This window comes from Musca autumnalis, unplaced genomic scaffold, assembly GCF_047663935.1.
Source record: "Musca autumnalis isolate F117 unplaced genomic scaffold, ASM4766393v1 scaffold_1, whole genome shotgun sequence".
NCBI lineage: Eukaryota > Metazoa > Arthropoda > Insecta > Diptera > Muscidae > Musca > Musca autumnalis.
In genome coordinates, this window is record NW_027411644.1 from 321,522,725 (window position 1) to 321,545,510 (window position 22,786).

General features: G+C 33.9%; 2 protein-coding genes across 7 annotated transcripts in view; one reads left to right on the forward strand and one right to left on the reverse strand.

Moving 5' to 3' along the window:
* Positions 1–12,566: 12,566 nt before the first annotated feature.
* Dic1 (Dicarboxylate carrier 1) overlaps positions 12,567–22,786 on the reverse strand; it is a 46,374-nt gene continuing 36,154 nt past the window's right edge. For 2 of the 5 annotated variants that reach the window (XM_073962524.1, XM_073962526.1), the window contains exons 2-4: positions 14,425–14,893; positions 14,231–14,363; positions 12,567–13,687 (exon numbers count right to left, since the gene is read on the reverse strand). In XM_073962524.1, the coding sequence (XP_073818625.1) occupies positions 13,367–13,687; positions 14,231–14,363; positions 14,425–14,840 (870 nt within the window). In that variant the 5' untranslated portion in view covers positions 14,841–14,893 and the 3' untranslated portion in view covers positions 12,567–13,366. Of the gene's footprint in view, positions 13,688–14,230; positions 14,364–14,424; positions 14,894–15,247; positions 15,668–22,786 lie in introns of those variants that run through there. The other 3 variants (XM_073962525.1, XM_073962528.1, XM_073962527.1) reach the window with 3 other exon arrangements.
* Positions 16,049–22,786, forward strand: part of Elp6 (Elongator complex protein 6) — a 71,128-nt gene continuing 64,390 nt past the window's right edge. Inside the window, exon 1 of one of the 2 annotated variants that reach the window (XM_073962529.1) lies at positions 16,049–16,203. The gene's annotated coding sequence lies outside the window, so the exon portion shown is untranslated. Of the gene's footprint in view, positions 16,204–17,502; positions 17,524–22,786 lie in introns of those variants that run through there. The other variant, XM_073962532.1, reaches the window with a different exon arrangement.

Genomic DNA, 22,786 nt, shown 5'->3' on the forward strand with positions numbered 1-22,786 from the left:
TAGAAACAAAATGAGAAGCTTTTATTAAGTACATATATAAATTAATTCGTAGATTAATCCCTTTGTTTCATCTCTGTATAATTTAAGTTTGATTTCTTTGCTAATTTTAAGCACAAATAAAAACATGATTTATAAAAATAAAAACAATATTATGAAAAAGGAAAAAAAAAACTGAAAAAACCGAATATATTTAATAATAAAAATAAAAAAAACAAATTAAAATATGTTTTAATAAATAGCGAAGACTCCAATAGAAGATTCCATGGACTGATCGTATTTCAAACGAAGATACTCTAAGAAGGACTGACATCATTGACTGGCATCTACTAAAGACTATCAGAAAAAGAAAAATAGCATACCTCGTTCACATAATGATCCTCGAGGAAAAACAAATATAAAAAGCTGTTTGATATGCCTGTTCTTAAGATTTTCTTTTGGACCTCTCTCTAGATCATGAATATTCGCCTGAGGATTTTAAATATAGATTTATGAATATTTTCTTAAAAATATCAAGATTTTATTACATAGTTCCGCAAGAGTTCTTCGGTGCATACTTTTGCGATATAAATGTTGGCCTTTTTTGGATTCGAACCGTACATTTTCTTATGTTTGCAAATATTACACACACCGAAGTCTACCTTCCCCATGTAGTCTTTTGCCAAACTTGTATTTTTGGCATTTTATATTGAGTTTTTAGTTACCACACTCAATTCGAACATACTAGGTGAGAGCATTCCATTGTCTATAATGCATTAGTCTATGATGGGATCAAATGGAAAAAATGGAAGAAGAAATTTCGAAATTAGTTACACCAAATTAGTATAGCATACTTTTGAGGGGTTTTAATTTTGTTTTATAATACAAGGGGTCGATTATGCATTACCACTAAACTTGAGTTGCGTTGTCAATTGTCAGCACAACTGAGATGAAATGTTGTATCATTGGTGTCAACCCAAATGGGTTGTCGATAAACGTGTTATCGATCAGTGTGTTATCGATTTGTGAACTATACAGCCCAATTATGAACGGCCTCTCACCGTGAGTTTTCTCTTTCTCGCCTCCTCCCCTATTATAAACATCATATCGCCGTGAGTGATGTTATGTTCTCACTGTTCCCTTATTATAAACAACAAGAGGGTGAGCAAAACTCACGTTCGTGAAAAAATTAGCTATTACAAATGTAAAAAAAATTGAGAAAAAGAGGCAAATTTCTGCTGAAATTTCTCACTACCGAAATCAAAGTGAGTTGAACAAAAAAATTTAAGTGTGAACATTTATTTTAAAAAATACGAATATTTTGTATCTGTAATGATAATTAATTGTATTTTAGGTTGAAAGTAACAAAAAATAATAAGAGATTTTTTATGTTGTGAGGTTATTGTTGACCTTTGGACGCTATTTTCTTTGGTTTTAATTTGGCTTGAGGTCAACTTAAAAATAAATGGGCGTTTTTGTTTTTATTCTTATAAAAAGAAAGAAATATCATTATTATAAATTTCTACCATAATGTTTATAGTTGCATAAAACGAATGTTCTTGTTTTTTAAAGCTTAGGACATTGACCGCTAACATTTTTTCAGAGTTCTTTACGAATTCGGTCTGAATCTCTGAATTCTTTCAGAATTTGGTACAAAATTGGGTCTACCTTCAGTTCCAAGAATGGCATGTAACTATCCACTGGAGTTATATGACTAGGTTTGGCATCGCACCATTAAAAGACGCAGAGTGCTGTGCATGGTGCTATCAATATTTGCCTAAGAATTTAGACGACTGCAATATCCCAAGTATAGTTGAGCAAAAACTACTCTGGTTTGTTGTGGACTTTATTCACACTATATTTGTTTACATTAGAACCTGCGACTATGTGAAAGCTATTCAAAACTACTTGAAATGCTTGTTGAGCAAGGGATTCTATCCAGTATGGTTGGGCTTCCCTCTCTAGAACGTGAAGATCATTCTTGATGGACCTAGTGTGTCGGGCCAACCCACCCAACGTTTTAGTTACAGTACTTGCTCGGGCATTACCGTGAGAGCCATCCCTATCTCACGGTAATGCCCGAGCAAGTAATGTACACGATTTGGATCTTTTGGGGTCGCAGTCTTGGAAAGAATGGGAGATGGTGCTAAACACAACTTCCACTTCATTTCCTTGGTATTCCTCAGAATTTGCCATTTCTGTTATCACCCAAAATGCAACATTAAACATTTACTTATTGTAGCCATTTAATGACGTTTTTAAACGACATTTGTTCACTTTTTTACGATTTTCCAATAAATTTCACGAATTCTTCAGTGTAAATAAACAATTTTCACATATCTGCCAAAACAAAAGAACAGCTGTTACAGATGTTGCCATGTTGTTTTAATGTTGTATTTTCTTTTACCAATATCCATGTTCTTTTACAGTGGATTGTTAATAACTGACATTTTTCTTGCTAGAAATGTTTATTAATTTGAAAATTTATTTATTTTTTATACAAAAAATAAGAATTAATTAATCTCAAAGTTATTTGTGCAAAAAATGACGGTATGGCAACACAAATTATTATTTCAAGGGTTCACAAGTCGCGCCATTATTTACCATTTTCCGACTTGTCAACCCTTGTTCACTTTTTGTGCTCCTCCCTGCTCAATCATAATAGCTCGAGCAGGTGAAAGTGAACTGCAACTCACTTGTGAGTAGCTCCCTACGTGAAGATTCATAATCGCTATGATATTAAATCCAAAAGGTACAATTCGTCAAAAAAACTAGTATTTTAAAATTATAAGTTCAGTGGAATTATTTTTTCCATTAGAAGAAATTTGAGGGACAAGGAGGAATTGCCATCTGAACTGTAGGTTGAAGCTCATGTTGGAAAGATCTGTATAATCAGTAAATTATTTTAGGTTTGAGGAGTAATTTCGATTGAAAAGTATGCCGTAGTTTACATTGTGGAAACGTTAAAGGATGACTTCAAAGTAAGTTACAGATCAACAGCAATACCCCCACTTTTAAAAGTGTGCGCTGCGTTGAGATTTTGATTTTTTTTTCCAAAAGTCCCATGACAATGATTACAACAATTGCATTGCTTAATCAACATTGTCGAACGTATTGAAGGAAGTTGTCCACTTGATAGAGGACAAATTGTACCAAAATTGTATCGTTTCAAAATTTTCGGAGGAGGAAAAAATACAAAACAAAAATCATTTTTATTCAAAAACGAAATTCCCTGGTGTTGTCGGCTGTATAGATGAAACCATGTGCACATTGCATTTGCACTCAATTTAACAATTAATATTTCAAACTGTTGTTTTATTGTTATTTTCACCATATTTTTGATACACAAATGGTCTGTTCCAGTACTGCAAGAATCTACTAATTTTTACTACTTTCTCCGATAACATAACCCAACCATTACACATGCCAGTGACAGTTCGAAAAATTCAATACATACAAAATTTTTTACTACCACAATTACATTTTTTGAATTGTCGACTCCACTGGCACTAGATTTTTCATGCCAGCAAAATTTTGAGCTGGCTGCCAATGATATGTCGAAAATGAAAAAGAGTTGCCGAGACTATTTTTTAATCCATGTACATTTTTGTTTCTTTTAAGAATGCAAAGATTTAATGCATATTTTCAAAAAGATTAGGAAACACAAATAATACGTCTTGGCAGCTGCAATATATTAGTGGTTAGTAAAGACACAATTTTGATGTTTTCATGCAAATATAGGCTGATAAATAATTTCCCCTCTGGGATTATACAATATTGAAAAGGCGGCAATACCAGATTCATTATGTTTATGACTGAAAACAATCTTTTTAAAACGAAATAAAATAAAAATAGTAAATTATGTTGTGAATTGTTTTTTAAATCTGAAATATAATGCAATTTTTTGTGTTATATGCTGTTTATATTATAGCTTTTTGCGAGTTAAACTTCTTTATGAGGATTTGTTTGAAATATAAGCAATGCAATTGACATTTAAAACCCAGTCGGTTTGTTAAATCCGGTTATATATAAACGAGGTATTAAATGCATGTTAAAATAATTCTGAAATTGAACTTGCACTGGCATGTGTAAACACACAAGAAAACTGCATGCCAGTCGAACACTTTTCGGCATTTTCGAGTATAATACATGTACTCAATTGGCACCAATTTACTGGCATGTGTAACGGAAGTGTAAAGGAAAAGGTGTTATCGTAGTAAACAATAGTAACTTCTTGCAGGTTCTGGAACAGAGCAAAAATTAATTAATCATGCAAATAATCAACAATTGTTAAGAAAATGTTTTTTCCTTTCATTTTTACTTCTTTTTTTTGGAAAATATTCACTGCAACTGAAAATAACTGGTTGCTGAAAAATAGCCGATTCGTCAATTGAGATTCGCAACTTCAGTTGAAGGTTGCCATACATAAAGTAATTCTGACAACTGGCAACTCCACTCAACGATAATTGCTATCGATAATCGATTCCCAAAATGCATATTTGAATTGAATTCACGGTTTTTGAATTAGATAAGCAAAAGCACAATTCATCTAATTCGACAACCGTGCATTGATTTATAGATTTTTTATGTGAATGGAGTCAAACGTTGTGTGGTGTTGTATTAACCTAGCAAAAAAGTGTGGAAGTAGTGCAAAGCAGAGTTATGATTTAAATACATCTTTCGATGCAGTCCACACGGAGTTATGAAAAATGCAATCAGCTCGATACATTTTTGAAGCACTCGCTTAAAGATACCTAGCCAAGCAAGCCAATTTTTTGATCCCTAAAAATGTCGCAGTCTTTTTTCTGAACACAAGAAAGATGGCCTGTTCCCGTACTTTATAAAGTGGTAAAAGTCGTAAAAGTTGTAAAAGTCGTAAACGATTTTCATATAAATTTTGTGTACGGGAACGCAAAATGTGTAAAAGTGGTAAAAATTGTAAAAACTTTTTAGTTCTGGAACAGAGCTAGAGTGTCTAAAATTATAAGAATTTGTTTAAAAAAATAAAGAACTACAAACTAAAGTTACGAACATTGCTGTAATTCAAGAGACGCAAATTATTTTTGAAGTGGAGTTGGAGTTTTTTTTTGGAAATCTGAACTGCAGCAGGAGAAAAAATTAAAAACCATTTGGATGATGAAGCAAAATCAGTTGCGGTGTCATAAAAAGCAGAGTAGAGGAGGTAAACTTAGTTACGATCAAATTTAATGGAGAGTTTTAAAATTTGTGTTATGCTTGGTTTACATCACTGATGGGCAAATTGCGAGAGACTCGTGTATTTTTTACACTTTTGTGTGTGAGGCAGAGCATTTCTGCCCATCAGTGGTTTACATTTACGAAATCCACTCGATTTCATCTGTCAATTCCTTTGTGTATACGTCAAATCAAAACTCATCTGAAATCGATTGGATTTCATATGACGTTTGAGCAATGGAATTGACAGTTGAAATCGATTGGATTTCGTAAATGTAAACATAGTATTAATGTAATAAAGTTAATATTTTTGTTTTACACGAATAAACAATAGTTGTGTCTTTTTACTTTTTCAGTAATAATTATTCCGTAACTTGTTTTCAGAGAGTAAGAGAGATTTTACTCTTTGATGCGAAAATAGAGAAAAAAGTAAAAAGACAGCATTTAGTAAACTTTAGCAAGATAACAGTTGATGACCAAAACAAAAACATTGGCGCCAATGCATGAAAGGAAAACTAACTCCAAAGCAATGAAAAGTTCATAAATTTTAAGCAAAATAAATAAAAAATAATGAATACATTAATAAAATAATAAATACATATAGCTGAATTGTAATATTTATATTACTTTTCCACAAAAATAAGATAAACATTGAGGCGCTGACCATTAGCAGATGATTAAAAAACAGCTGTTCGCACTTGCTAAATGTTGCTGGGAAAAATTCTTTCAGTAACTTTTAGCAATTTCTCAGCGAACAACTGTCAAAATTGTTCTCTCACTTCGCTCTCTTTTACTGAACTTTTGTGTAAAAAGACAGAATTTAGTAACATTTACTAACATGTACTAATTCTTCTGGATGCATACCTTTTATTTTTGCTGACGATATATTCTTGCTTTTTAATGGCAGACGTGACGCCTCTAAGATGCTTGAATATAATATAAATTCAAACTTAAGTTGCTTTGTTCGTTGGGCTACAAGAAACTCATTAAAGGTGAATCCTTCTAAGACCAAGGCTTTAGCTTTACGATCATAACTGTTCTTTACCACCCATTGATATCTTCTTGGGTCACACTAAAATTGACTTCGTACAACAACATAAATGCTTGGGAGTAATTATCGATTCTGATCTTTCATTCAAAAGCCACATTGATTCTTTGTCTGGTAAAGTTTGGGGCATATTGCGTAGGATTTATGGTTCTAATTTATATCTTTCTCTCCGAATAAAGTTATTGCTGGCTAATTCTCTTTTGATGTCCCAAGTATTGTATGGACTTGAGGTGTATTCTGGTACTATTGGCGGCAATATTGACAAATTGAGGTGTATTGTCAATACTATTACACGTTTTTTGTTTAATCTTCCTCGAAGTAGTCATGTATCAGGTCATGTCATTCGGTTTCTAGGTTGCTCCTTCGATATGTTCATAAAGTACCGTTGTATGTTGCTTTTTTATAACCTTATAAAGAATGGTATACCTAGTGCCCTAAGGAGAAGATTTACTTTTTTACATTTTACTAGAAATCCCCAAATTTTTATTCCTTTGATTTGGAAAGATGTGTATTCTATGTCTTTCTTAGTCAGAGTTGCACGGTTTTGGAACTATTTACCACTAGAACTACGTATTTTTTCTCACACCAATAATTCTTTTCGTTTGAAAATCCTTAGATACATTCAAGGGCTACGTGAACAATAATATTATATATATATATATATATATATATATATATATATATATATATATATATATATATATATATGTCACTCTTTAAAAAATCAGCACATGTTGAGTTACTACTCTTTGGACATCTTTTTTTTTTTGTTATTGTTTTTCTTTAATATTTTATGGCTGGGGAGCCGAAAATATATATATATCTGCATTTAAATAATAATTAATTGTTATATATTAATGTATTCAAGTAAATTAAATTGAATTTATTATTTTATAACTCAGGTTTTTTTGTCTTGAGATACGTTTATTTGGCCATTTAGGCTTTGTATCATGTATGAATTTTGAAATAAATAAATAAATAAATAAATAAATAAATAATTATTACAAATTATCACGTAAAAAGACACACCTAATGTATTTTATTTATTTTGGGATATTTGCAATGGCTTGCATTTTATAGCATCTTTAGACTGCATTTAAATTCAATCCAAAACACTACATCAAAGGCTGTGATTTGGATCGAAAATGGAGTGCATCCTAGCTGCGCGCTCTCTTGTAAAATTCATAGGTGAATTCATAGGAACCCAGCAAAATGTTTGCCTCCAAAGATGCAGTTAAATGATATGTACAAGTGATCCGGATGTGCATCAAATTATGCATTTTCACTGATGATTTTTACAAGAGCGTGACTACTGAAAGATGCACTCCAAAGCACTGCATTTTAACTAACCCTTTGGCACTGCATTTAAACTGACCCTTTGGCATTGCATTTTAACTAACCCTTTTGCACTGCATTTTAACTGACCCTCTGGCACTGCATTTTAACTGACCCTTTGGCATTGCATTTTAACTAACCCTTTGGGGTAGAATAGGAGGCAGTCCAAAGTACGTGTTTGGTACAGGCATTCTGCGGAAATTGTGCAAGCCATTACAAAATATGCCAGAACAAATAAAATGCATTTATTATTTGTGCAAAACAAAAATATTAACAACTTTATTACATTAACACAAATTATGAAAATTCTCCATTGAATTCAATCGCAAACATGTGTGTTTCCTCCGCTCTCCATTTGTTCCAAGCTGAACCGTTTTTGCTTCATTTGCTAAATGGGTTGTCTTCCCATCACTAGTTAATATTTCGACACGTACTCCAACAGCACTCCATTCGGAAATTTTCTTCTGGTGAGTTGCCGGAAAAATGTTCACAAATTAAATATTATTTAAATATTAAATATTATTTAGTTTGTATTAACAAATGTTTGGACATGTTAACACGCTTATCTCTTTTTGGAAAATGAAAGCCGCTGCCTGTAGAGATGTACAATCTGATTTATGTACATATAGGGATCTCTAACAACTGCTAATAAAATGTAGCGAACGGAGTGCCTTTTTCACGACTCCGTTTGGACTGCATCCGGATGCTGTTAAATTGTGAGGAATTGGAGTGCCTTTTACACGACTCCGCTGAACTGCATCCGGATGTTGTTAAAATGTGACAACTGGATGTGATTCTTTGGATTGCATCCAAATGCGTTTAAAATGTGAGGACTGGAGTGCCTTTTTCACGACTCCGGTTGAACTGCATCAAAACATGCCGTGACAGAACTAGTCCACATTGCACTACTTCCAATTTATTTTGCTGGGAAAAGATGTACTCCAGCGTCAATTGTTCTAGTGCTTTAACTGCATCCGCGGATGCAAACTTTTTGCTGGGATAGTTTTTTTAATCTATAAAAATGTTCAAATAGGCCAAAAAACTTAATAGTGAAAAATTTGGTACCAATGTCTCCATATGACCCTTTATGTACTATTGACTCACTACCTCCAATGTCTCTATTGACTCACTACTTTCAATGTCTCTACTGACTTACTACCTCCAATGTCAAAACATGGTTCCACAGCAACTACTGACATACTAGTTCCAATGTCAGTACTGACTTTCGAATGACACGTTCATACAAAATGTCTATAGGAAATTATATTAGTTGTCTACAGTTTGTCAGTAGTACTGTTGACAATGTCAGTAGTAAGTCAGTATAGATTCACTATTGACATTTCCTACAGGGAGGTCACACTAGAGTGTTTCATTGAAACAATTTCATGAAAACAAGGGTTCCTAGGTCTAGATTCACAGTAGAGTGATATCATAAAGTTGCTGTAGTGGGGAACTCGATCTATAAATACCTAAAAGTTTCATTGAAACCACTCTAGTGTGACCTTCGACATAGCAGAGTAAAATCATATAATTGTTGTAGTGGGGAATTCGATAAAAAACGCCTAATTTCACGAAATTCACTCTAGTGTGGACCGGGACTAGGCAAGCACATGCTGTTTATAAATATTTGCAATAATTTTCTCATGTAGATGTCTTAAAATATGAAATTTTATAAAATATGAAATTTCTTGAACTTTTTTTTCAAACGTGCAACACCAACAGCATCTCCAGCAAAAGATGCATAATCTGCAACAACAAAAAGAATACACGTGTATCGGCGTTTTGAAAGTTTACGTCGGGAAGTAACCTAAATAGGCGTGGCAAATTCCGCCCATTTCTACAGGTTTTGAAATATTCGACATCAGATTCCTTGGAATCCTTGCATTTTAGGTATAAGTCCCAATTTACATTAGGCGAGTTTACTTGCGGCAATTGTCAGTTTGATGGAGAGAGAGGTGAGGCATATGGTAACCCTTTGCCTCTCAACACCCTCTCTCACCAACAAACTGACAATTGCCGCAAGTAAACTCGCCTAATGTAAATTGGGACTAAAGTGACTTTGGCAATATTGCTGACAACAATACGGGGTATCTTTTTATTGAAAAAAAATTAACCCTCATGCGAGTCACCAAAGTGGTCATTTTTGGTCCTTTTTCAAAAACGTTTAAAAATTCCTTTAAAATGTGATCGTATCAGATCAAAATATTCTAGAAAATTTATTTGTCATAATATTTTACTATAAGTCCCCGAATACACCAAAACTCTAAATCGTACCTAAACGCCAGGAATCTGCCAAAAGTAAAATCACGTTTTAGGGTTACTGTTGTACTTTATCTGAGTTTATTAAGTTTCGTCCCACAAAACTTCATTCTAGATAGAAGACGTCGTACATGTGTGTATCATGAATGATCATAACAAATTTAGTTAGGATATGGCTAGTTACTTCGATTTCAAGGGTTAATTCAGTCAATTTTATCAGAGCAGGGGCTGGATTCCTGTTCTATGAAAATTTGAAATGAAAAATAGTTGCCTTATAAAATTTTTCATTAGACATTTATTGCCTTTATAAAAGTTTTCATTTGAAATTTTCATAGAACAAGAATTGAGCCCCAGGAGTAGCTGCATCATTATAGTATAGTGTCCAATTTACATTAGCAACTTTTTCGTCATTTAGAGCTGTTTCGTCATTTATTTGCTAAAACAGGCAACATTTTGCGTCATTTACCATACAAAAATAAATGACGATAGCTACGTCATTTATTCTAAACAACGCACGAAAACACCATACTTTTATACGCAACCCTGCTTTTTCGTCATAAACTACCAAAAAATGCAACTGTTTTATGATGTCTTTGTTTGTTTGTGTGTGTTGTAGAAAAACAAAAATACTCAAACGATAACAAAAGTGAAAATAAATGGTTAAAAAACTTGCCAAAATTATGTTTTTCTGTTTTTGGAATTAATTTAAGTTATTTGATACACATTTGTGTTGTGAAATTCCTATTTTTCTGAATAAATATATTGTGTGCGTGTGTTTGTGTTATTGTATAAGTGTGTATGTGCGATTGTGTGCGTAAGCAAATGACGCAAAAAAACAGATGTAAATACACTTCATTTGATTCTAGGATTTCGTAAAACGAAATCATTTAATATGCATATGTAAATTGGACTTAGTATTGATACGTTCACATTTTAAATGAGTTTTTAAATGTTTTTGAAAAAAGGGACCAAAAAGACCACTTTAGTGACTCGCATGAGGGTTAATTTTTTTCAATAAAAAGATACCCCGTATTGTTGTCAGTAATATTGCCAAAGACACTTTATACCTAAAATGCAAGGATTCCAAGGAATCTGATGTCGAATATTTCAAAACCTGTAGAAATGGGCGGAATTTGCCACGCCTATTTAGGTTACTTCCCGACGTAAACTTTCAAAACGCCGATACACGTGTCTTCTTCTTTTCGGTCCTCTTTCATAACCTCTGCGGGGTTTCTTGTAATTTTAAAAAAAGTTCAATTTTGTTGCACAGTGTAATCGACACCTAATTTGTCTCTTAATTTTTTTTCGTTTCATAATATTTTTTTCACGAATATATAATTTGAAAGTGGCTTGTGCCGAACCTTTTTTAATGTATAAATGCAATGAACATTATTTTAGGCATTAATAGGCAAAATTTCATTCATTCCCGCTACTGGAAACTTTGTTTGGCCTGCAATAGAGTTGGGTAATCTAGTTCCTGGAGCGGATCGATCTTTCTAGTTCCTTTTCACAAAAGGAACTAGTTCCTTAATATAGTTCCAAATAGTTCCGAGTGTGATAAAGTTTAATGAATCTTTCCCTTTTATCGTTCTTTCAATTTCCTATTTCGTTCCAAATAGTTCCCGGGCCGATATAGTTCAATGAATCTTTCTCTTTCGTCGTTCTTTTTATTTCCTTCGTTCCATCCTTCGTGGATGAATTGACATAAAAATAAATAAAATGAAGCGATGTACCGAGGTGTGATTTACGTTTATTTAACAATGTGGCCGCGTCTGAATGATTATGGAAACGAACGTGAAAGATCGAAGTGAGAGTGGAATTAAATGAAGAAAATTAATTATACAAATAAAAGGAATTATATGCACGGCTGGAACTATATGAACTAAAGTAACTATATAAATGCAAGAGTCGGATATAGTTCCAATAGTTCCTTGTCCGGAATAGTTCCTTGGAACTAGTTCGTTCCGGAACTACACAACTCTAGCCTGCAACGGAGAAACACATCTTCAATGTGAGCACCTCTGACTCAGAGCATGAATATGCTCTCTCTCCTACATGAATATGGGCTCTCTTTTACAGCATTGCCATATTGAAATACCTAAATTCAGTTTAAATTTCCTTTGATTTTGTGCATTAAGAATGTGGATAATGCACGAAATTATTTGAATTAAGACAGTTAATGCAAATTAACGCTGCCGTCTGTCTAGGGTATAAGAGAAAAATTTTAAATTAAAAATTTTTGTTCCCGTTTGTAGTCTATCGGTCCATAGGTGAGAATCCTAAAAACGGCTGTTTCGAAAAAATGTTAAATTAAAAAAAATGAGATTAGTGAGTCAACACAACTTGTTCCATATCTGGTTCCAAAATGACTAAAAATCAAATAGTGTGCTACACAGCTCTGCCGTCAATTTTTCCATCTTCGCAGATCAGGACCAAGCTAGTTGTTATCCGCAGATGCAAGAGTCTCAAAAAAGATCTTCAGCCTATCTCCTTAACTTCCAGTGATGTCGAGACAGCTATCTCCAAATCCAAACCATCCAAAGCCCTTGGTTCATCTCAATGCTCATGTTGACACAGTTCGTGATTCGGGAAATCTGGAAGGCTGCGCAAATTATTCCAATTCTGAAGCCTGAAAATCCGCTACCAATGGAGAATAATGTTACCGCCCGATTTTTCTTCTTTCACCTGCAGCAATTCTGTTGCACCCATCCCTCAAATAACTTACCATAAATTCCATTAAAAAATTAAAACACACTCTTATTTATATGTTATTCAGCTTTTTATTAGAAAAAGCAGTCTTCACTGTTTAACAAAATTATAAAAACTCAAAAGAATTACTAGATGATGTATAAAAACATTCAACGTAAATCCATCTTTAATAGACAACAATTATTACTTTTAATTTTAATAAATTACTTTGTTTTTAACAAATAATGGAAGAAGAAAAGAGGCAATATTAAAAATGATTAAACTATTTATGTAATTGTGCGTGAAGTTACTAATGAAAACTAAAACAAATCAATTGCGCAGTTACTTTATCACTCAAATTATTAAACTATTTAAAATAAATAGTAATTGATAATAATTAGTTACTTAAATTATTACAATTTAACTTAAACTCAAATTACAACTCAAAAAGCTAGTGGTACTCAATTCAGCGCAGGAATGTTGTTAATTATTATTATTATCGGTTTTCTTGTTGCGTTGTAAATTATACTAAGTACAAATATTCAAAATGGTTGACCCTTATCTGTGTACATCATTTAGCAGCAAAAAAGGCAAATATGTTTATATAAAAAATGCTATAACAAAATGTTTGACTATACATATTTATATAAAAAATAATTTGCTAGTCCATCAGTATGTATAGGTAAATTTGGAGTCGGTCATTCGGGTTTCCTTACACTATTGTACATACAAAATTTGTTCATTCTATTCTCCAAGTTTCCACATAAAAGCATATACAAAACTATATTTGTTTCTTTAGTTTTATCTGGGATATTTTCAATTTCTCTAGAGCGTCGTGTCATTTACGAACTTTTCGGTTTAGAAACTTTATGCCTTTTGTAGGGGTGTAATGCCAAAATTAAGACGCAATTGTTCCAAAAATACAAAGGTTATAATTGTATGTGGACCCAAGCGTACGAATGCAGGTATGTAACCCTTGAAGAAACCAAGCGGTCCCAAACGTGCAGTAAACTTAACAATGTCCCAAAGTCCTTTGAATTCTCCAGGTTTCGCATTCATTGAACGTGTCTTCAAAACATCTAGGGGTTGAGTAAGTGTTGTGGCGATGGCACCAGCCGCCAAGGAAGCTGTGAAATGCGTTGCCAAGTTATCTTGGAAATGTGGTGTTGCCAAGAGCATTGACTTGATCTGTAAATAAAATGGGAATATTATTGTTATATTGCAATAATAAAAAAGTTTAAAATTAAATGGAATGAAGGTCTTGACGAAATCAAATTAGAACGCTGGTATTATAGGGGACAATACTACGAGGAAGGTCTTGACTAAATCAGATTAGAGCGCTGGAATTATTTCGATATATTATTCATAAGATGAATTCCATAATACTTGGAGTCTCCATAGTTTTCCACCTCAAACATTTTGTGACTGTAACACCTGTCGTAGCCTCCGGATTAATAGGACTACTAGCCCTGGCAATTTAGAAGTTAAGATGTACATATCATAGAATCGTGGCCATCCAGCTAATGAGATGAACAACGTCCAGGTTAATGGAACAGTCATTTTACTTTACATTTCTACATTTACTTAAAAAGCGGGATCGGTGATAAGAAGCAGGGTCGCCAAGATCCCACTGTCGTTTTCTGAGATGTTCGTGGGAAATATTCTTGTTCTTAACTATATTTTTTGAATTTATTCTACCAATAATCCAACATTTTGTTCTTTGAAGCTTACCTGATCATAGAAAGCAATCTGGCCAATTGTCATCAAAACCCCTCTGCCAGTAGCTGTTGTGGCACCGGAGAATAAACGTTTGAATCCTTCCTGGCGATAGACTTTAATAAGACCATCAAGGGCATTCTTATAACTGGAAGCAAATAAAATCATTATTGGTATATAGTTATGTAATTTACGCCACAGTAACTTACTTTCTTCTTTGTTCAGGTGGTAATTTAACATCATTTTGCATACGGACATTCACCATATCGGCTGGAGTTCCAACAATACCACCGACACAGCCCGACAAACTGGCCAATGTTATTTTACCCAAGAAAGTATCAGTGTTGACATGTTTTTTACCCACTTCATAGATGCCAAAGCGCGTCATTGAGTATGTAAGTTGACGCAAAACCGATGCGGAAAGACCATTATACAAGGCCAGGACACCTTGTTCACGTACAACTTTGGCTGTTAGTTGCACAACGGACAATTTGCCTTGTTGTGTTTGCAAGGCCACTTTAACTAAATCTAAGGGATGGGTGCAGCAGGCGGCTCCAGCACTGGCGATACCTCCGAAATACCAACGACCCAATCGTTTAGATTTATCCTCGACAACAGCAGACATTGTTCTGGGTAAATATGTATATTTAATTTAAAAGAATATCCTTGTGCTGAGAACTGCAAAGAAAAATGTAAAATATTAGAATTTGCTCATTATTACTCAGTTGACGACTAGCAAAACAAAGATGATGACCATGATATTAAATGCTCTTTGATGGTGATGATGCAAATTCATTAATTGATGTATTTATGATGATAAATGACGTCACTTGTAGAGATGAACATCTAAACACGTCATCATTACACACATTCGCCACAGCCCACATAACCCGACATAATCACGTCAAGTGTAATTGATTGTATTCACTTGCAAGTGTGTATATTCTACTTTCAAAAGACAAAAAGGACATGGAAGGTGGTATGATTTTCACTTTTTATTGCACCAAGGAAACGTGGTATAACAACCCTCACCTCAATTCTAATCCTTACCGTAAACGACATCTATCGACACTTACTATGTAGGTTTTGTTGAAATCCTTGTGGACGGAATTGTATGGGCGGATTATTGGAATATTATAAAGACACAGTCATTTTATTATATTGGAATGTGTTTAGGTTATAAAATTCTTTAGATAAAATTAAAATGACCGCCTATGTCCTATGTCGGACTGTTGTTGGATTTGTATGTAGGAACTTAAAAAAAACGATTTTTTTAATTTTGCATGACAATTGGTAAGGGTTTGAATATTGATTTTAAATAATTCAAGTGGCATCAAACCACCGACCCCAAATATGCCGAAAATATATTTGCCAATTTTTTTCCTCGATATACAACCAACAAAAACTGCAATTAGAATGAATACAAAATGAAAAACAAACATAAACAACAACAAGTAAATGGAAAATGATGTCAACTTTTAAAATTTTTTGTTTGGGCGATTTTTTGTTTGGCAAATGTAATATGTCTCCTGTTATGCTAGGTAATTTCTTTACAACGTTTTCTGTTAAATATCGGTAGGTGAAATTTACTTTTAACATTAGTAACTGAAGAAGGTTGCTCGCCGCATCATTAAATAGGCCAATAGGTGCCGTCTCATCTTCCCTTCGCATCTTCCCTCACACCCTCAACTTTCCCAACAACCCCAATGGTAAATTGAGAATGTCTAATGTAAACCAATGAACATTTTTATTCAAATTGCGATTTTTTACATTATCCGTTAGAAGTTAACAACATTGAGACGGCTCTCATTCCACTGTGAGTAGCACAATTTGTTATCATTTGGAAGTGAGTACTTAGCAAGTTGTCAAAAATAGATTGCCAAAAACATATGTTTTATTGTTTATTCCATGTAATTGGGCTTTATTCCATGCAAAACAATTTATAAATAATTTGTCTTAATTTCGGGCGTTTGCATTAATTAAACAAGGTGAGTTGAAATATTTAAGTCATATATTAAGTAACGAATTTTTATAATGGTAAATATCGCCTATAGTTCATATATTGTTCAATGTTTTTTGTCACTGCCGATCAATTCAAACAAAACATTGAACTACATACTTTATCAATACTGCTAGATGGAGATGATGTAGCACCTAAATGATGTAGCTATTATTGGCTTGATTAGTTGTATTTTCCAGTAAAAACAACCTAGTTCTCATTTGGAGTTAAAACGCCAGCCATGTGTGATGCTTGTGATGTTGAAGAAACAGCAAAGCACATAATTTTCAACTGCAAGAAGGCATAAATTGAATACTCTCCCAGCTGGCGGAATCTAAAATGTTTACCATAGGTAATCTTGTGATTAGAAAAATATAATGTTCTATGGGGGAAGTCCATACTTCCTAATTGGAAAACATTTACAATTTAAAAGAAATATTTTTCCAGTGCGTGAGATTTGCACCTGCCAATAGCAGAAAGTCTTAAATCCCCGGCCAAAGTCCGGCTTTTTAGAGATGCAATGTATATATACAGTTAGTCAACTATATTATTGCAAAACCAAAATTATTACAAAATTTTAAAGAAAACATCATGTTATTGGTATAAATAAATATCATTATTAATATTTTTGTTAACAATACAATTCTTACACATGTTTATTAATATAATAAAATAAAAAGTAGCTAAATTTCACTAAACATTTTCTTAAACTTAACAAAAACGAGTACAACTCATTATTTGCACTGTCAACTAAAGAATTGCAAAATCCACAACTTTTCAGTTTTTCACGGTATTTTTCGAAAAGTTGGTTTTAATATTTCCTATGCCCACATTTGGCTTCAAAAACAGCTTGTAAACGTATCTGAATTTAATAAATAAGTTTCGGAATGTCATATTCCAATGGTATTTTTTAACCATTCTTCTTTATTGCATTTTATTTAGTCCCCCAGGTTAGTGGGCGACCTATTCCCGACTTTTTTCTTTAGGTGTACCCATGAATTGTCGATGTTGGGTTAATATTTAGGCTTTGGACTGGGGTGTCAATGACTTTGGTGCAGTTGTATAACAACCAAGTCCTACATAAATACGATTTATGCGTAGGGTCGTTGTCTTGGTAGTATTCATATTGCAATTTTTTGCATTTTCAGGGTCAACAGGTCCAAATTTCTTGACGTTTTTTGGATGAATAATATTTAAAACACGTAAATAAACGTTCTCTGTCATTATTTCATTCAAAATCTGGATGTCGCCAACGTCACTGCTTGGTATACAACCCAATACCATAATAGACAGTTTTCCGAACTTTGCGGTATGTATTAAATTCTTGTTTTCCATGGCTATAAAGGGGTTTCGCAGTACTTTTTGAGGCCCATTGTGATAGTACAACATAATTTTAGTCTTTTCAGAAAATATAACGTCTTCCCAATACTTAAGATGGCATGAAAAGTTGTCTGTAACAAGTCTGAATATTTTCTATATGTTGTGCTAGGAGGGCAATATTTTTTACCTAGTCACTCATGATCAAGGCTTGTTGTTATGTAGCACTTTTCTGACTTTTCCATGTGAAACAATTACTCCAAATTCTATTTTGATTAGAAAAAGCAATTATCTGGTGCTGATTTGGGGTCTTTCGTCAATTTCATTAATCAGTCTCCTGCCAATTCGTGGATTTACTACTTTTGGCCTACAATGTGACGTCTTTAGTTTGAACCTGCCTTCTCTCTCCGTGAGGTATATGATGTTGCATATAGTTATCAGCTTATGAGAGGTGATTTTAGCGATTTCTCTGGCGGATTTACCATTATTATATTGGAATAGACCAAATGTAGCATATTTTCCGAAATCCGTTTACCTGAGCTTCTCTTTTTCTGAATATACCGCCTATGTTACACACAGAACAATTAATTTATGATAAAAAATTATGGGTTTACATGTCCACATACCATAAAATCATAAAAATCCTTAATTGAAAAAAATGCTGTGAAAATCCCACGATTTTATTGCACATTAATTAATTTTGCAATTATTTAGTTGACACCACAAAAACCAGGTACCTATACTTTTTGTCCGCTGTTTTTGTAATTTACGACCGATTTCTGCATTTTTTGGCTGGATGTTGTCATTAACAGGTAAATCAACAGATATGTACAAAAAACCCAACATTATTGAAAGAATTTCTTGTAGTAATTCCTAATTAAAAATTTAAATGTTTAACTATTCATCGTTTGCAATAATATAGTTGACTAACTGTATATATATATATATATATATATATATATATATATATATATATATATATATATATTTGGACGAAATGTGTTTCAGACAATTTGGAGTTGATTTAGCAATATCCGTCGGTCTGTCTGTCTGGCTGGCTGGTGCGCACGATAACTTTCGAACGGATCAACCGATTCGGTCCAAAGTTTGGCTTTCGTAATATTTTCTCCAAACTTAGTTTAAGTTCGAAGATGGGTTATATCGGTCCACTCCTTCTGGTACCTCCCCAAAAAAGTTCGGAAATGTTCGAAAAATTTGTGCGCACGATAACTCTTGAAGGAAGTAACCGATTTGGTCCATACTTTGCACATCGTGAAATTTTATACCAGACTTAGATGATCGCTCCACTCCTTCGGGAACCTGCCACACAAAATTTCGGATAAGTTCAGTTTAGGAACTGCTCTCAAATCACTTTGATTTTTGTTGTAGCAACTTGTATTCACTGCCCGCCATACGATGGTATAAGTTTCATCAGGGGTAAGACCAAACTTCCTGAGAAAATAGCCTGAAAGCTACAAAAAACCCCTATGACAGCGTGTGTAGTGTTTGGAGCGCAAGATAACTCCCGAACAGATCTGCCGATTTGGTCCAAAATGTGGCCTTCGTAATATTTTGTGCAAACTTAGTTTAAGTTCGAAGATAAGCCATATCAGTCCACTCCTTCAGGTAACTCCCCTACAAATGTTCAAAAATGTTCGGAAAATTGTGCGCACGATAACTCTTGATGTGAGTGACCGAATTGGTCCATACTTTACATATCCTAATATATATACCAGATATTGTACCGGGTCAGTTGAAATGCCACGTCACAATCGTCGACGTTACGCCATTAAGTAACTGCAAAATTGCAATCATAAAAGCAGATGCAACTCTGCTAAATTTACAGCAAAACTGAAGTTGGTTGCAGTTCGCATAGCGGACAGGAGAACAGCAAAATTTGCAAAAAGATAGCAATCACGACCAGCTTAACTCTCTTCCCTTTCCTGTTTGAATCGTGGTCACGTAAAAACGCTCGTTGTCGGTCAGCGGATAAAGAGTCATAAAAGTGTGATTTTCTTTTGAAAGGCCATGTGCCACGAGAAATTGCCAAATTCAATCGGCCACTAGATCGCAAATCCTGAGTTGTGCGAATAAAATCAATGCCGAGGAAAGAACATAATGGCATAATAGTAGCAGCGAAATTAATATTGTTCGGGTTAATTGTCGGCACAAACTTAAAATTGACAAAACAAAACCTAAATTGGCCAGCGAAAACCAATCATTGATAAAAACGCCTGTCATTAGAGAGACGGTGATAATACCACCGATTTTTTTTACACCGTTTTGTGTCAAACTCCGACCAGTTTCCCACAATATTTTTTCGTCGTTGCTGTCTTCGAGACACCTCTAATTCGTGCAGCTAACATACGCCACACTCATCATCGCAGAAACACACCACTGACCGCAACATTTTTTTTGAGCAATCAACACCAAGCTCACAAGCATCCCGATTTATCCCCACAGTAAGATTCGATGTCCAACACCACTAGGAGATAAGCATTCTAAAGAGTATGGCTTAAAGAAGCCAAGGAAAAAAGGCACCTGTGTGCATAAGCATAATACCCCCTTGGCAGTAAACCATCTTGCGAGGAGAAAGAGCCCAGTGTCATGTAGAGCACAGAATGAAATACCCGCGTCAAGAAAAAAAAACTAGCCGTTACCACTCGGCTACAATAAGCAACAACAAACAACATTTTTGCTGCAGAAGATAACCCTAGCCGAACGAAGAGAGAGGATCGGTTTGCTTTGCAATTCAGTACGGCGGTGACCACAGCTAATTCCGCGGTAAAGAAAGAAAGGAACCAAACGGGCGAAATAATGTAAACAAATGCCTCCGGTTTAAATTACGGAGTATATGTGTCACGATAACATCAAGATCAAACAGACTAAACTCCAAAAAAGTGTGATTCCTCATAACATTGTTAACCGAGACATCAACAAACCTACAGGGACAATACTACACTCAAACAAAACAACTTTCTAGTGTGTTTAATCAATTCTGTTTTGCGAAACCCCGGGAACATCATATTCTAAAGCCCTTCGGTAACAAAAGAAAAAGAAAAAAATAAAACAACAAGAACAAAAGTCGAGTTCGTATAGCTAAATTAGTGTCAAAAGAAAAAAAAGAAGAAAAATAAAAACTTTCGTACAGTGACAATCACAAGAATCAACGGAAAAAGGGGAAAAGAAATTTAAACAGTGAACCCCTTCGATTTATCCAAGCAGAAATGAAAGAAACAAAAACAAATCAAAATAAAAGCGAATAAGAAAAGTGTGTCTGCTAGGTGAAATGCACCCAATAAGAATTGAAGAAACAAACCAAGAATAATTCTAATAAGAAACGGTGATCGTTGTGACAAAAGAAGTAAGCAAAAGGAAAATTCAATAAAAAATGATAATACATAAACTAGTGTTTTCTCCAGTAGTTGGCAACGCCGAAAACAAACAAAACGAAAGAAAATTTAGAACATAAAAGAGCAGTGAGTTGGTTGAGGATGCAAATAAAATAAACAAGAAAGAAAAGTGACGCAAAACAAACAAGAATAAAAACATAAAAGAAGGATAAGCAAAAAAAAAATAAATTAAATACAGTGTTTTCGTGCGCAAATCTGAGCTGATAAAGCGAACAGAAGAAAGATCAAATGGATGAAAGAAATAAACATCTCTTCGAAGTCCACAAAAAAATGAAAATTTAGGAGCAAACAAAACAAACAGCGATTATGTTACTGCAAAATTTTAAGAGAGAGTAACCGAAAACAAATGCAACAAAAAGAAAGACAGACTTTGTAGTGCCGGTTAATTTGAATATAAAGAAAGAAGAAAAGAGGCAAAAGAAGCAAAGTTAAACATTTTTTTTTTGGTGAAAAAAAAGAAGCTCGACATAAGCTCAGAATTCCTAATAGAGAGAATTTAATAAAGTGCGTTTATTACAAAGACCACCAATCGCAATTATATGAAAGTTATTTACCAACGCGTGAGAGCAAGTTTAAACAGCAACTTCATTTGCTTATACGGAATTCAGATGCAAGAACGCTCAACTAAATGCCAAAATTCGTGATTGCCACACAGTGTTGACAAATTTCCGCCAATTCAGAGCCACCGTTTGGACTTTTAAATATAAGCTCGACGTAATATCTACATCAACATAAACTAAAAACCAATCTACAAGCCTCATATCATCGACAGTAGCAGCGAAGACGATTGATATCGTCCAACGTTCGTAGCAGTACAACACCCACCAGCCGCCGCAGTTTTTATGAACAGGTTTGCAGTAATTTTCCATCCGATTTCAACCCGATTGATGTAAGTACCCATGAAGCCGAATGCGACCAAATGAAGACCTGTCGGTTGAAGTGACCATTTGGGCAGCAGCAGTCTATGACCATCGATATTCTACCTGTTTTCACAATATTACTATTTAAAAGATTAACAATATTATTGATTGCTAACGACACATTTATGCTTATAAACTCAAAATCTATTTGTTTGCTGTTACATCAGTCATTTGGCTGTTAATTTTGGAAATTGTTTAAAAATTCTAAATTTGTCATCATAAAAAAAGTTTTTTTAATTTCACAGTTCATAGCCAAGATTCAAATTTTGTCTTTCAAAAATGTACATATAACCGTCTGATTTAAGTCTCAATTATTTGGCAGTTTTTTACTACTTTTCAATTCGATACGAGGTTTTAGTTCTGTTTTGTTCTGGATTTATTCTTTTGATGAATCTTTTGACAGGAACACCCCAATATAGCGCTATAATAGGGTCCACTCTTGATTAATTTTCCACTCTTGATTACAATATCCTAATTTGAACTAAGATTTCGTTAATGAATTCATTTGAATACATACCACGAATGTTTACATATAAAATTATATTATAAGTATGTGAATTTATTATAAACTAATCTAAGGCGTTTTCGTAAGAAATAAAAATGAAAATTGAAGCTGATATTTCTCCTGATGTCTGAGAATAATTTTAAAATGGTTGAGTAGATAAAACGTATGGTAGGTATTTGGTGGTGAAAGAAAAAGTTAGTTTTTGGGACAGTCCTAAGAAAGGCCAAGGATTGTCATGGAAAGGTTATGGGTGAGTAACCGTGGGAGGGCAGCCGGTAGACAAATGACATCCTACATTTACGTATGTCTACAACGATTTTCGATTTTCACCACGGATTGGGTACGTGTTGGTTGGTAAAATGTCTGACGCATGATTGAATTGAAAGTAGGACAGTGATTCGTGGCCCTAATATCCTT